At 32.5% G+C, this 15,541-nt stretch overlaps 1 protein-coding gene across 1 annotated transcript; it reads left to right on the top strand.

Annotated features, from left to right (window-relative positions):
- Window positions 1-3,601: 3,601 nt before the first annotated feature.
- On the top strand, window positions 3,602-6,637 carry LOC144857134 (uncharacterized). The gene is made up of 2 exons (XM_078714619.1): window positions 3,602-3,662; window positions 4,310-6,637. The coding sequence occupies exon 2, from the start codon at window positions 4,310-4,312 to the stop codon at window positions 6,476-6,478; it is 2,169 nt and encodes a 722-aa protein (XP_078570745.1). The 5' UTR covers window positions 3,602-3,662; the 3' UTR covers window positions 6,479-6,637.
- The last annotated feature ends 8,904 nt before the right edge of the window (window positions 6,638-15,541 follow it).

The following is a 15,541-nucleotide window of genomic DNA, read 5'->3' as shown; positions in this document are numbered from 1 at the left end:
AATAACATGCATCCAGATCATTGATAAACTTCTGTTAAATGTTCGTAATGAGAACAGATCAGGAACAATCACGTTATTAAAGCAATTAGTGTACACAAACTAAGTTATTACCATTTATGTCTTAATTGTTTAAGTTGTGTATTTAAATGTTCTGGTTTTATCTTAATATTTTGCCATATTAATTTTTGTTTAATTATAAAATTATTTAAAATATGTTTTTACATTTAACTACGTAAGACCCAATAACATGACCTTATTTTAATAAAGTGTATAAAAATTAAATATTTAATATTTCTACTTTCAATTTTTTATTTTAATGTACACATTAATATCTTTTATTACGTCCTGTGTATTCTAATGTGGGGGGGGGGGGGAGAATACATTATCAAAGGTTATACAGATAACATGATACAGTAACTTTAAGACCTGTAACTTGGAATTGTTGTTTAATTTACACAGGTTTCTTAATTACTGTAGAACCCCTCATTTGGGACCCCCTAAACGGGATACCCCTATTAAGGGGATACTTTACCGCGAAACGACCGATTAGGTAATAATATGTTTACTATTTTAATACTATTCAGGGAACACCTCTTTAAAAGGGAACGCTTGTTGGTTCTTTAAGGTATCCCCAAGGGTTCTCTATACTAAGTAGTTGCATAATAATATTAATATTGACACAAGTATAATTGTCTTATGTACATGTTATTCCAATAATAAGATTATAATTATTTTACTTATTATTATAAAATCTCGACCGAAGAAGACATAGTTGTGACTGTGAATCGCGCTGGTAACAGAAATAAAAACGTGTATAGGCCTTATAATAATTATTATATTACTGTAAATAAAATTAACAATGCTGTATTAAAGTTAAATAAATGATATTTTTAAAAAATGGGAAAACGGATTTGTATTATTATATGGATTATAGCAATTGTTAGAAGTTAAGAGCTAATCTCATCTCAGTTCCCGTTAACCCCATACAAGAACCAACAAAAACAAACTATCTGTTTAAAACCTTTTTATTCTGGGACGGTGCGGCCACACACGCCAACTACCATAACCCTACGCACATCGTATATAATAACAAACCAACAAAATTAATTACATATCTTCGTTTCAGATGCCAAGAAATGTAAGCAAAATTAAAATTAAATAGCCTTGTATTTTTATACTTTCTGTTGAACCAATTTTATAATGTAAATAATACTATATGCATTAAAATTAAGTTTAAATATCTTAAGTGACTTTTTTTTAATTTATTATTATATCAGTGTAAACCTGTTACATGTTAACGTATAATTTAATGAGCCGAAAGAAAACGTATGCTAACCATAACATCTTTCTATATCACTCTTAATTTTGGGATAGGCGAAAAACAAAGAATAAAAAACCCCGAAAATGACTGAATCGGGGAAAAATCTCTGAAAATTCCGACTGAAAATAATACATAACATATTACCATGCGGTACCGTGCATGAAACGGGTATTTCGCTACCAATATAGCAACCTATACCGTATAATGTGGTATGGCAGAAAAATAAAACAATACTCAGGGCAACTTCTAATATAACAAGATTAACAAAAACTTAACAGTGTGACGTGTTGACTAAGAATACTCCCTTTCCTACTACACCTGCACAAGCCATTTGCATAACAACACACGGCATACCAAACTGTGTCGCAACTACGATGATATAAATTATCTTCTAAACATGTAACGAAGAGAATTACTAATTTCATGTACAATGCAACTTTAGTTTATCGACTTAGTAACTATAAGATGATGAAAACGTAATATAATTTTGTTGTTACCTTTTTAAATGTCAGGTTTAATAGCCTGCCAGATTCAGTATTCTACTGTCCACCTTATCTTTATTAATGTTATCACTTTTATCGTACAATGATTAAACAATATGAATAAGCCAACAAAATGTTTCTCCAAGTCTTACCAACAATTTCTTGAACAAACTAATATCTTGCTAATCTTCACCTGAAGTTCTTATATGAACTGGAAGATGAGGCGGCGTATCAATTTTTATCTCTGTTGCGCATGTGCACAATTAAGGACCAGTGTTGTTTTACCGTACCACGTCAAGGGTGTTAAAATGTCGCTATACAATACAATCACATTTGAACCATACCATGAAAGTCCAGTGGTCTAATTGTTAGGGTGTCCGCATACAAGCAGAAGATTCCGGGTTTAAATCTAGATGGTGGCTTTCTCTCAGTCTAAAGCTCTGTCTACAATATCAAACTATTTTTTTTTACAAAGTTGGATGTGTAGTTAAACCCGCTTGTCTAATTACTTAATAAATTAAAATATTCGCAAAAGAACAAAGTTCTTAATACTACAGTATACTACTGCCCTGGTTATCTAAATACAATGTTGTTATATATGTGTGTACATTAGAGTGAACTTGGGACCCTACATTGTGCAATACACCTTTTAACAGACGTATTCAGAAAATATCCTTCACATATTAAACTGATCGCAGAAGATATACACCTATATAGAAAAGAACGTTGAATAAAAATAGTTGAAGGAGACCAAAGGTATATTTGGCTAACACACATCAGACGGGACACAAGTAGAAGGTTCGTCTGGATATTTTCAGTCAACATTAAAAAAGAAAGACATCTGCGACATTTTCAATGTAAGTAATACTTTCTCTACAATTATTATGTTGTTGTAAAAATGAGGTTTTATACAATTTGTTGTATTAGGCCTACAGGATACACCTATGAATGTCTTTGTCATTTGATTGGTTGATGTTGTATCGCTCATTTGCTACGCTATGTATTATTTTAACGATTGAAGTTTTAGTTTTTCAATTTTCAATTCAAAATAAGTGATTGTTGGTAATGCGTGATTGCGTTGTAAATTACTGTGCATGCTCGCTATTTACAATGATTTTAAATTTAAACTAGTTTAGGTGTGTTATAAAACAAGATTGAAGTTTTAGCTTTTTCAATTTTCACTATTAAAAATAAGTGATTGTTGGTAATGCGTAATTCCGCTGTACATTACTGCGCATGCTCGCCATTTACAATAAATTTGAATTTAAACTTAGTTTAGGTGTGTTATAAAACAAGATTGAAGTTTTAGCTTTTTCAATTTTCACTTCAATTCAAAATAAGTGATTGGTAATGCGTGATTCCGCTGTATTTGACTGCGCATTTTCGCCATTTACAATGAATTTGAATTTATCTTGGTTTAGGTGTGTTATAAAACATATCACGAACATAACTCATTCAACGAGTTAATTGTTTGTGTAAATTAAATGATAGGTTTTACGATTGAAAAAGTGCTGACACAATACTGTAATAAATCATGCACCCAGTAAGAAGAAACATCATTGTTCAAAGGACATAGTTTGAACCAAACATTCATTCAATCAATAGCATTATTCTTGTTTTATGCAACATAGGCTTACCTTGAATTGTGCAACACACCCTTTAACAGCAGAGAATAACCTACGCCTACACCATTCAACTTATCGGAAGTATTTCACATTTCCAGTCTACTAAAATAATAATATAATAACAATATTTGAAGGCCAGAAGGTACATTGGCTAATACACAACAGACAACAAGAACACAAGTAGAAGGTTCGTCTGAATATTTACAGTCTTTTGAAGTTTACAACATTTTCAAAGTAAGTCATAACTTTTTCTATAATAAAAATAAGGTTCTATATACAATGTGTATTAACACCTATATGGACAATATCTTTGTATCCAGCCATGTATTATTTTTTCTCATTTTAACGATTGAAGGTAGGCCCTACTATTGTAGGCCACTCTTCTTAGCTTTGTGTAAACATTTTTATAATTTTACTCGATACGATAGGTTGGGTTATATTTGTGAAATCCGACTTGATATTTACTGCGTGGTGTCGCCATTCTCAATACATGAAATTGAATAAAAGTTGTTACACAATATGTGACGGTTATGAAGCAAATAACGCATGTTGTAGGCCTATTCGTGAAAGCCTCAATTTTTAAAATCATTAAAATCAACCCCATTCAACTCATAAACATTCATTATGTTTATATTTGTTGATCTTTGTATTATTATAGCGGTGATGGTTTTAGATTTTATTTTTCGTAAATTGACAGCGGTTACCGTTACCGTACTTTATGTTAGTTGCTCTTCTTTTTAATAGTAGACATTTTTAAGAAAGCACTTTCTTATTTTCTTTTTAAACCATCCATTCAAAGCCAACATTAGGGTTATGTTGATCATCCTCGCACTCTGTCCTTCCTTCTGGAACTGAAAAAAATACTGTATTGTATTTTACAGATGTCTGCTAAAACAGTAATGACGTTTTTTGACAAAAGAGATCTGGAATGTTCAATCTGTCTACAAAGATTCACAGATCCAAAGGCGCTTAACTGTCTTCACACTTACTGTCTAAGATGTCTGCAAGACTTGATGAGAAGACACGGCAAGATACGATGTCCAAAATGCCGTGAGACGTACGATCTTAAAGATAGTGATTTGAAACATTTAAAGTGCAATGAAACAACCAGTTATCTAGTTGAGTACGTTGAGAAGATTGAATCTGAAAAACCAAAAGCATGCTCAAGATGTGAAAATCAACCTCAGGACTATTGCTCTGAATGTGAAATGTATATGTGTCGACAATGCATCCAACAGCATAAGATGTTCCCTACGCTGGCGAACCATTCACTATACACACTGGATACAGACATAGAAGAACAAAGTGAAGATTCACTAAACTGCCAAAATCACCCGGATAAAAAACTGGAAGATTACTGCTCAACATGTAAACTTACTGCATGCGAAGATTGCAAGCATATTGTCCGTTGTTATAGAAATAAACATGAGGTGATCCCAATGGAGACAGCTCTGAATGAGATTAATACAACTGTTACTGAAACTATGAAGACAGCTGAAGGAATTAAGAGAAAACTAAAAGAAAGATTAGATGTTATCACTAAAGAGAGATCAGAGTTTGAATCCAATTTGAAGTTCAGCAGAACAGCGATTGAAATTCACGAGAAGACAATTATCAGAAAGGTGAAGGAAGAAACGAAGATAATGATGGAAAATCTTACACAGATTTATAAAGAACAAAGCAAAGATATCGATAGTCAAGTTAAAAGTATTGAATCAAAGCTGACACAAGTAAACACGTTGATGGAATCAATCAAGAAAACAATGAATAAACCAACAGAAACAGAAAACCTTGCATCATACCAGACAACTACCACTGCAGTTGGGAATGACGCTGCTGAAGATGAATTGCATAAATCATTTGCTAAAACAAGAATTACACCAAAGTTTATTCCATCTCCAAAGCTGGTTGAGTTGATGAATCTTGAAGGTGTTGGTAAACTTACAACTGTTGGTGGTGTATACAAGGTTAACAAAGAAAATGAGAACATTTCAGTCACAAAAGGACAGCCATTTAGTGTGAGAGTATCAAGTCTAGAAGAGAGTGATGTTGGTCAATTAACAGCCACACTAAGCAACTCATTAGGTGAGAAATCAGCCACTGAATTAAAACGCATAAAGGGAGAGTACACAGTAACAGGTAGATGTGATTTGGAAGGAGATTGGCACATGGATATCATTGGTGGAGATATGTCACATGTTATAGGTTCACCAGTGAGTATCAAGGTGGAACCTCTTGGACTTGTACATACCATAGATAACATATCAGAGTATAAAGAACATAATAAAACAATAAAAGTGACAGATGTAGTATTAGATACTGATGGGTGTATGCTAGTGTCAAGCTACAGTAAAGATTTAATAAAGTTTGATCAATCAGGTGGTTTTGTTTCTAGAATACAAATACCACAAAATGTTAAAGTCACTCGCATGCATCAAATAGGCAATGATCACATGGTGTATAGTGACTATTTAGGTAAATGTGTTGTAATGAGTGATAATCAATATCATGAAATCCGAACCTTTGGTAAGGGAGTATTAAAATATCCAATGGGAGTAACAGTAAACCAAAAGACCAGGATGTTATATGTAGCAGATCGTGAATGTCACTGTGTGTTTAAATTCAATATTGATGATGGTAGTCTACTGGGTAAGATAGGTTCTGAAGGTAGTGAAGCAGGTCAAATAAAAAAAACAAAAGATGTTGCTGTAACAAATGATGGTCATGTAATTGTTGCTGATTTTGGAAATAGGAGAATACAAATGTTTGATGCTAATGATAAGCTGATAAAGATTCTTGTAGGCTCTGGTCAAGAAGATGGTAAAGTCTTTGGTCTTGTTGGTATAACCATAGATATGGATGGGAATATGATAGTATCCAGTAATCATAAACTACAACTATTTGATCAAAATGGTAAATTCATTAAACGAATAGATAACGAAGATGATGGGTTGGATTGTCCATGTGGGATTGCCGTAATCTCACAAAGTCCAAGGAGAGTTGCAGTGGCAAACCATGTACCAAACAATGTAAAAATATTTAATTATTAAAATAACATGCATCCAGATAATTGATACATTTCTGTTAAATGTTCGTAATCAGAACAGATCAGGAACAATAGCATTATTAAGCAATTAGTGTACACAAACTAAATTATTACCATTTATGTCTTAATTGTTTAAGTTGTGTATTTAAATGTTCTGTTGTCATCTTAAAGATGTATTGTCCCTTGAAACACAAAAAAATGAAGGTCAAAATTTTCTAAATTTAAATTAGCCATATCAAAGTAATATTAAAGTTATTCACTTTAAGTCGAAAATTCGAGCCAAAAGCAACAAGTTTACGTAATTAACAGGTAAATTAGTTTGATTACATTTCGTCTGGAAAATCGTCGCGAGCGAAAGTAAACAAAGATTTCAAACCACAAGTATGTATTATGCATGATGCTAATTAGTATTGTTTACAACTCATCGCGGTTGAGAAGGTATTTTCACACAGATCGTGAGGAAGTTTTATGATTATGCATACAGAGTAGCCAAACAAGCGCGTTTCATTATGGGATATGTTTTGATCGAAAACTTTGACTGGAAGTCAAAGTTATTTTTTTAACAAAAAAACGTCTGTATTTCAGTTAAATTATTTTTTTTTCGACAAATTTTTGGTGATAGTTAATAACTATTATCATACTTCAAAATGACCCACCTTTTTTCGAAATCTGTTATTTTTTATTTTTTTGGAATTAGTCAAAGGGACAATACATCTTTAATATTTTGGCATATTAATTATATTAATAAAAAATTAATCAAAAATATGTTTTTTACATTTAACTACGTAAGACACAATCACATGACCTTACTTTAATAAAGTGTATACAAATTGGATGTTTAATGTTTAATATTTCTACTTTCAATTTTTTATTTTAATGTACACGTTAATATCTTTTATTACGTACTGTGTATTCTAATGTGTCGTAATGTGTGATAATCAATATCATGAAATTCGAACCTTTGGTAAAGGAGTATTAAAACATCCTGATGGAATAACAGTAAACCAAAAGACCAGGATGTTATATGTAGCAGACCGTGAATGTCACTGTGTGTTTAAATTCAATATTGATGATGGTAGTCTACTGGGTAAGATAGGTTCTGAAGGTAGTGAAGCAGGTCAAAAATCCAAAAGATGTTGCTATAACAAAGGATGGTCATTTGATTGTTGCTGATTTTGGAAATAGAAGAATACAAATGATAAACTGATAAAGATCCTTGTAGGCTACGGTGAAGAAGATGGCAAAGTCTGGGGTCCTCATGGTATAACTACAGATATGGATGGGAATATGATAGTATCCAGTAATGATAAATTTCTGTTAAATGTTTGTAAACAGAACAGATCAGGAACAATCACATTATTACCATTTATGTCTTAATTGTTTAAGTTGTGTATTTAAATGTTCTGTTGTTAATATTAATATTTTGGCATATTAATATTTGTTTAATTATATAAAATTAATTAAACATATTTTTTTTTTATATTTAACTATGTAAGACACAATCACATGACCTTACTTTAATAAAAATTGGATGTTTAATGTTTAATATTTCTACTTTAATTTTTTTTATTTTAATGTACACGTTAATATCATTTTTTACGTACTGTGTATTCTAATGTGGGGGGTGGGGGGATACATTATCAAAGGTTATACAGATAACATGACACAGTAACTTTAAGACCTGTAACTTGGAATTGTTGTTTAATTTACACAGGTTTCTTAATTACAGTACAACCCCTCATTTGTGACCCCCTAAACGGGATACCCCTATTAAGGGGACACTTTACCGCGAAACGACCGATTAGGTAATAATATGTTTACTATTTTAATACTATTCAGGGGACATCTCTTTAAAAGGGAACGCTTGTTGGTTATTTAAGGTATCCCCAAGGGTTCTCTATACTAAGAAGTTACATAATAATATTGATATTGACACAAGTATAATTGCCTTATATACATGTTACTCCAATAATAAGATTATAATTATTTTTCTTATTATTATAAAATCTTGACCGAAGAAGACATAGTGGTGACTGTGAATCGCGCTGGTAACAGAAATAAAAACGTGTATAGGCCTTATAATAATTATTATATTACTGTAAATAAAATTAACAATGCTGTATTAAAGTTAAATAAATGATATTTTTTAAAAAATAGGAAAACGGATTTGTATTATTATATGGATTATAGCAATTGTTAGAAGTTGAGAGCCAATCTCATCTCAGTCCCCGTTAACCCCATACAAGAACCAACAAAAACAAACTATCTGTTTAAAACATTTTTATTCTGGGACGGTGCGGCCACACACGCCAACTACCATAACCCTATGCACAATCGTATATAATAACAAACCAACAAAATTAATTACATATCTTCGTTTCAGATGCCAAGGAATGTAAGCAAAATTAAAATTAAATAGCCTTGTATTTTTATACTTTCTGTTGAACCAATTTTATAATGTAAATAATACTATATGCATTAAAATTAAGTTTAAATATCTTAAGTGACTTTTGTTGAATTAATTATTATATCAGTGAAAACCTGTTACATGTTAACGTATAATTTAATGAGCCGAAAGAAAACGTATGCTAACCATAACATCTTCCTATATCACTCTTAACTTTGGGATAGGCGAAAAACAAAGAATAAAAAACCCCGGAAATGACTGAATCGGGGAAAAATCTCTGAAAATTCCTATCCGGCCCCGTGGTGGCGACCGAGCACACAGTACGTTGAATAACATTGAAAAGCTCCAAGGTCGAGAGCGACTGAAAATAATACATAACATATTACCATGCGGTACCGTGCATGAAACGGGTATTTCGCTACCAATATAGCAACCTATACCGTATAATGTGGTATGGCAGAAAAATAAAACAATACTCAGGGCAACTTCTAATATAACAAGATTAACAAAAACTTAACAGTGTGACGTGTTGACCGCGAATGACTAAGAATACTCCCTTTCCTACTACACCTGCACAAGCCATTTGCATAACAACACACGGCATACCAAACTGTGTCGTACAACTACGATGAGATATAAATTCTTTTCTAAACATGTAACGAAGAGAATTATTAATTTCATGTACAATGCAACTTTTAGTTTATTGACTTAGCAACTATAAGATGATGAAGACGTAATATAATGTTGTTACCTTTTTAAATGTCAGGTTTAATAGCCTGCCAGATTCAATATTCTACTGTCCACCTTATCTTTATTAATGTTATCACTTTTATCGTACAATGATTAAACAATATGAATAAGCCAACAAAATGTTTCTCTAAGTCTTACCAACAATTTCTTGAACAAACTAATATCTTGCTAATCTTCAACTGAAGTTCTTATATGAACTGGAAGATGAGGCGGCGTATCAATTTTTATCTCTGTTGCGCATGTGTACAATTGAGGACCAGTGTTGTTTTACCGTACCACGTCAAGGGTGTTAAAATGTCGCTATACAATACAATCACAATTGAACCATACCATGAAAGTCCAGTGGTCTAATGGTTAGGGTGTCCGCATACAAGCAGAAGATTCCGGGTTTAAATATAGATGGTGGCTTTCTCTCAGTCTAAAGCTCTGTCTACACTATCAAACTTATTTTTTTTTTACAAAGTTGGATGTGTAGTTAAACCCGCTTGTCTAATTACTTAATAAATTAAAATATTGGCAAAAGAACAACGTTCTTAATACTACAGTATACTACTGCCCTGGTTATCCAAATACAATGTTGTTATATATGTGTGTACATTAGAGTGAACTTTGGACCCTACATTGTGCAATACACCTTTTAACAGACATATTCAGAAAATATCCTTCACATATTCAACTGATCGCAGAAGATATACACCTATATAGAAAATAACGTTGAATAAAAATAGTTAAAGGGGACCAAAGGTATATTTGGCTAACACACATCAGACGGGAACACAAGTTCGCCTGAATATTTTCAGTCAACATTTAAAAAGAAAGACGTCTGCGACATTTTCAATGTAAGTAATACTTTCTCTACAATTATTATGTTGTAAAAAATGAGTTTTTATACAATTTTTTGTATTAGGCCTACAGGGTACACCTATGCATGTCTTTGTCATTTGATTGGTTGATGTTGTATCGCTCATGATATATGTATTATTTTAACGATTGAAGTTTTAGTTTTTTAATTTTCAATTCAATTCAAAATAAGTAATTGTTGGTAATGCGTGATTGCGTTGTATACAGTGGCGTATCCAGGATTTTGAAGTTGGGGGGGCCCGGAATTGCCAATTTGCCGACAAAATTAGTGTCATTACCTGTACATAGGGCCTACACCCCGATATACACCTGATCAATATATGTTCAGGATTGCATAGTCATATGTTGTCTTATAGGGATAACGATGCAAAATTAAAACCAAATTAAACATTATCTGTTAGTATGTTGTATTAATATTACAATAAAAAAGAATTACGAAAATCTGACTTGTAGTTTTCGAAATATAGGGTCTAAAACATCGCCGAAAAAGATCGTTTTTAGCCACGAAAGAAGTAAAACCATTTGAGGCCGGCCTCAGTCGACAATTCTATTAACTACGCCATTTTTGGTTTAAATAATTACATATGATTACGTTTTTTAGTAATTTATTTTATATATCACCCATTGGAAATATCAATAAAACATGTTATTAAATGCTTATAAAATATAAAAAGTTGTTTACTTAACGGAATTCGGACAAATTCATTGCTCTAACTTTGTGTATAACGAGAGATCATGTGAGTTCATGGTACTGTACACGCGCGAGAGAAAACATTTCGCTGCGGGTGATTCGCATCCACCAATCAAATCAAATCAGCCAAAATCCAAAATCATTCAACCGTGACCAATGCCGATAATCACGGGAAAGCTCAGCTTTGATTGGCTAACGATGACATCATATCACACAATGGTGGTTTTCTAATTGAGCCTCACGGAATATTATGTTCCAAAAATTAAATACATGGATATTTTTTATGGTATGTGTGCTTTTTCTTTAAAAAATTTGAATAATAAAGGGTTTTTGGCACTTATAATAAATATATCTTAGAGAAAAAAGCACATGGCAAGTGGAACTATATAATCTTAGCGTAGGAAAACATACAAATCACAGGTCAACTGCAAAAACAAGGTTGAATAGGATAAGGTCACCGGACCGTTCAAAGACTTTTTGAGAGTAAACAATCTAGCGCGTAAGGCCGTACGACGTGCAAGATGAGAAGATATTTTAACCTAATTTTTTACGTGTTTGGTTAGATGTAATGAAAATAAAAAATAGTTGATCTGAAGGTAATAATATGATATGTAAATAAACAAACACTCAAAAGAATTATGTTTACAGTACAATTATTGTCAGAATAATAGTTTATTCTTATTTGCTTAACTTTATTTTTTCCCCGGCACCTTTGTTTGCCGACGGCGCGATGATGTGCCGACGGACGCCAAATCAGGGGGGGGCCCGGGCCCCCCCCCCGGCCCCCCCACTGGATACGCCACTGGTTGTATATGACTGTGCATGCTCGCAATTTACAATGAATTTGAATTTAAACTTAGTTTAGGTGTGTTATAAAACAAGATTGAAGTTTTAGATTTTACAATTTTCACTTCAAATCAAAATAAGTGATTGGTAATGCGTGATTCCGCTGTATATGACTGTGCATGCTCGCCATTTACAATGAATTTGAATTTACCTTAGTTTAGGTGTGTTATAAAACATATCACGAACATTCACCTCATTCAACGAGTTAATTGTTTGTGTAAATTGGAAGATTGGTTTTACGATTGAAAAAAAGTACAGAAAAAATACTGTAATAAAACATGCACTCAGTAGGAAGACATATCATTGTTCAAAGGACATAGTTTTAACGAAACATTCATTCATTCAATAGCCTTATTCTTGTTTTATGCAACATAGGTTTACTATACTTCATTTAGTTAACTTTTGTTGATTGAAATACAAATAAAAAGTTAATAATAAATCCATGGACCTGGTTACGTGATAAATCTATGACCTACACAATTTAATCTATAAACTTTGATAACACATTTTGATAATGATGCTTTTTTGTATCTAGTTGCTAAGCGTAACTGGCAAACACAATTACATAAAGCAAGTCTAATCAGAACCAGGGATTTTCCCAATTGTAGTTATAGTTACAAATTGCTCATGAATTCAAATTAAAGGGCCTATTTTTTCCAAGTTAATTTGTGTAAACATTAAAAAACCTAATTTAATAATTAGTATTAAAACAATAACATTAATCCATATTGTCTTTCGCGGACCAGGCACTCATTAACTTTTAATATTAACTTAGGATTGAAATCAAAAATTATATAAAGTGTAGGCCTCTTCACCAAAGTTTGAGTCAACTTCTCAAAAGGGTCTTTTCGTGTGTAACAATATAACGTTAATATTAAATATATGGTTAACACTATCTTATGTAAACTGACTTTTGTTTACCTCTATTTCACAATTGCGCAAAAAAGCAAACAAAGAAGTTTGCTTTTTATTAATTTACTTCCCTAATTTTCTAAATACAAATGTTATATTATCGAGATATGTGTACTTTGCAGTGAACTTGGTACCTTGAATTGTGCAATACAACCTTAACGCCTACACACACACTCCTCGTGTATTTTTGTCAATCTTGGTTTCTGAACAGACCGAGGAGAAAAAAATCCCTGTATGTACTGCTGTATCTTAAGTTTCGTTATTATATTTATCAGATGAAAATATTGTTGGGTGTATTTGATTATTTTACTATACTGTATTTCATACATTTATGTGTGTTAGATAAATCATGAATGATTCCACCGAACTTACGAGTTAAAATAACTATAGCGAGGCATTTAATGAATAGGCAAACTGCCTTAAAATGTGACATGTGTGTCTAAGTATCAACGACATCATAAATACTTTTTAAAGAAGTTTTATATGGATATGTACAGTTTTTTGATGTATTTTGGTGTTTTTTTATTCCGTTTTTATCCTGTTTACATTTGATTTGCTTCGTTGCGCTTGGCGGGAAGTTTTAATCAGCTGACCAACACTTGTTTACCTGTTTGATTGACTTTGCTAAGCTCCTGGACGACATTCAACCACTGATAAGGTAATTAAATCACTCTTAATAATGGCAGCGATTACTACAAATGTTCTTATTATTTTATGCCTTCTAGTGAGAATTAACTTTACCTGCCGCCCAACGTTAAACTCAGACATTTTTTCTACGTTAAACTCCAGCATATATGATAGCTGGGCAATTCAACCGAAGATACATACGGATAACCTGAATATAATGTCTCCCTTATGGACATTGTACGGATCTTCTAAACCGTATCCAGTTTGCCGCTTAAACTTAAAAAACCCAAGTTTCCTGATGGTACTTATTATTATCGCTGGAGACGTTTCTCCGAACCCAGGACCAATCAGAAACCCATGTTCAATTTGTAAAAAACCGATTGCGAAAACGCACAGGGCAATGAAATGCACTGAATGTAAATGTAACTACCATATCAAGTGCGGAAGAATAAATAAAATTGTATATGATAAGCAACGGAACTCGAAAGATAATTGGTTATGTCAAGAATGCCTCTTCAATCAGCTTCCGAATGATGAATGCATCAGTGACATTAATATTCATGACGAATTTATTGCCGACACAAATAATGTGAATGAAACCCAACAAGATGGACATACATGTACAGAAGACATTTACGAGCATTTAAGCGAGGAATTCAACGTGTTTAACAAAGGCCTACATTTTATTCACCTTAATGCGCGGTCATTAGTTAATAAAATGTCTGAACTAAGGCACATCGCATCGAAGACCAAAGCTACTGTTATATCCATCAGCGAGTCGTGGCTGGACGAATCCATCACCGATAACGAGATCAAAATTGATGGATATACAGCGCTCAGGAAGGACAGAAACCGGTCTGGTGGTGGAGTTTGTATCTACGTAAAAAATGAACGCGCCTTCACACGTAGAAATGATCTGGATATCGACGATTTTGAAGCAATTTGGATAAATATATATCTGCCTCGTTCAAAGGAAATTGTGATTGGTACATGCTACCGCCCACCAAAACAGAATGTAACTTTATTTCAGAACAACTTTGAAGAAACTGTATCAAAAATCAAAGAGAGTAGTGAAATTTATATTCTTGGTGACTTTAACATATGTACTTTAAATATTAATCCAGTATCGCAAAGATATAATGATTGCCTTATAAGAAATGGTTTTAGTAATGTTATTAAGGATATAACTAGAATAGGAAAAGAAAAAAGCTCATGTTTGGACCACATTGTTACTAATGTACAAAATAATGTGAAGCAATCTGGAGTAATTAACATTGGCCTTAGTGACCATTTTCTTATTTATTGCACTAGAAAAATACCTAAGTCTCATGTTCATAAAAATGAACACAACTCCGCAAAATTACGATCTTTAAAAAACTATAATGTAAATAACTATCTTGAAACACTTAACGATATCGATTGGTCTGTTGTCACTAATAATGTCGATGTAAATATCGCGTGGTTAACTCTTAAAGATATCATCATTAAGGTGATCGACTCAATAGCGCCAATAAAAAAAGTTAGACTTAAACAAAACATAGCACCCTGGTTTACCTCCGAAATTGCCGATGAAATCAAAGTAAGAGACACACTTTTAAAACAATTCAAGAAAGATAAATCTAATCTAGATATATACAAATATTATTGTGCCTCTAGGAACAAAGCTCAGCGGCTGATCAAAAAAGCTAAATCTAATTATTTTCTCAATAAGATTGATGAAAATAAAGACAACCCTAAAAAATTATGGAAAACCCTCAAACAGCTCGGATACGAGAAGAAATGTAAAACAAACACTAAAATCGTTCTCGATGACAATGGTAAACAAACTTTCTGTCCAAAAGGCGTTGCCTCTCGTTTTAATGAGTTTTTCACGAATGTTGCGTCAACACTCGTCAAAAAACTCCCAAAATGCATAGGTCTTTTCACCATGTCCACTAACGATCTTCTTAAATACTACGTTAAATTAAAAGGAA

The sequence above is a fragment of the Antedon bifida genome, chromosome 1, assembly GCF_963402885.1.
Source record: "Antedon bifida chromosome 1, ecAntBifi1.1, whole genome shotgun sequence".
Lineage (NCBI taxonomy): Eukaryota > Metazoa > Echinodermata > Crinoidea > Comatulida > Antedonidae > Antedon > Antedon bifida.
The sequence above is the reverse complement of the archived record's forward strand: the minus strand, read 5'-3'. Positions and strand labels throughout refer to the sequence as shown.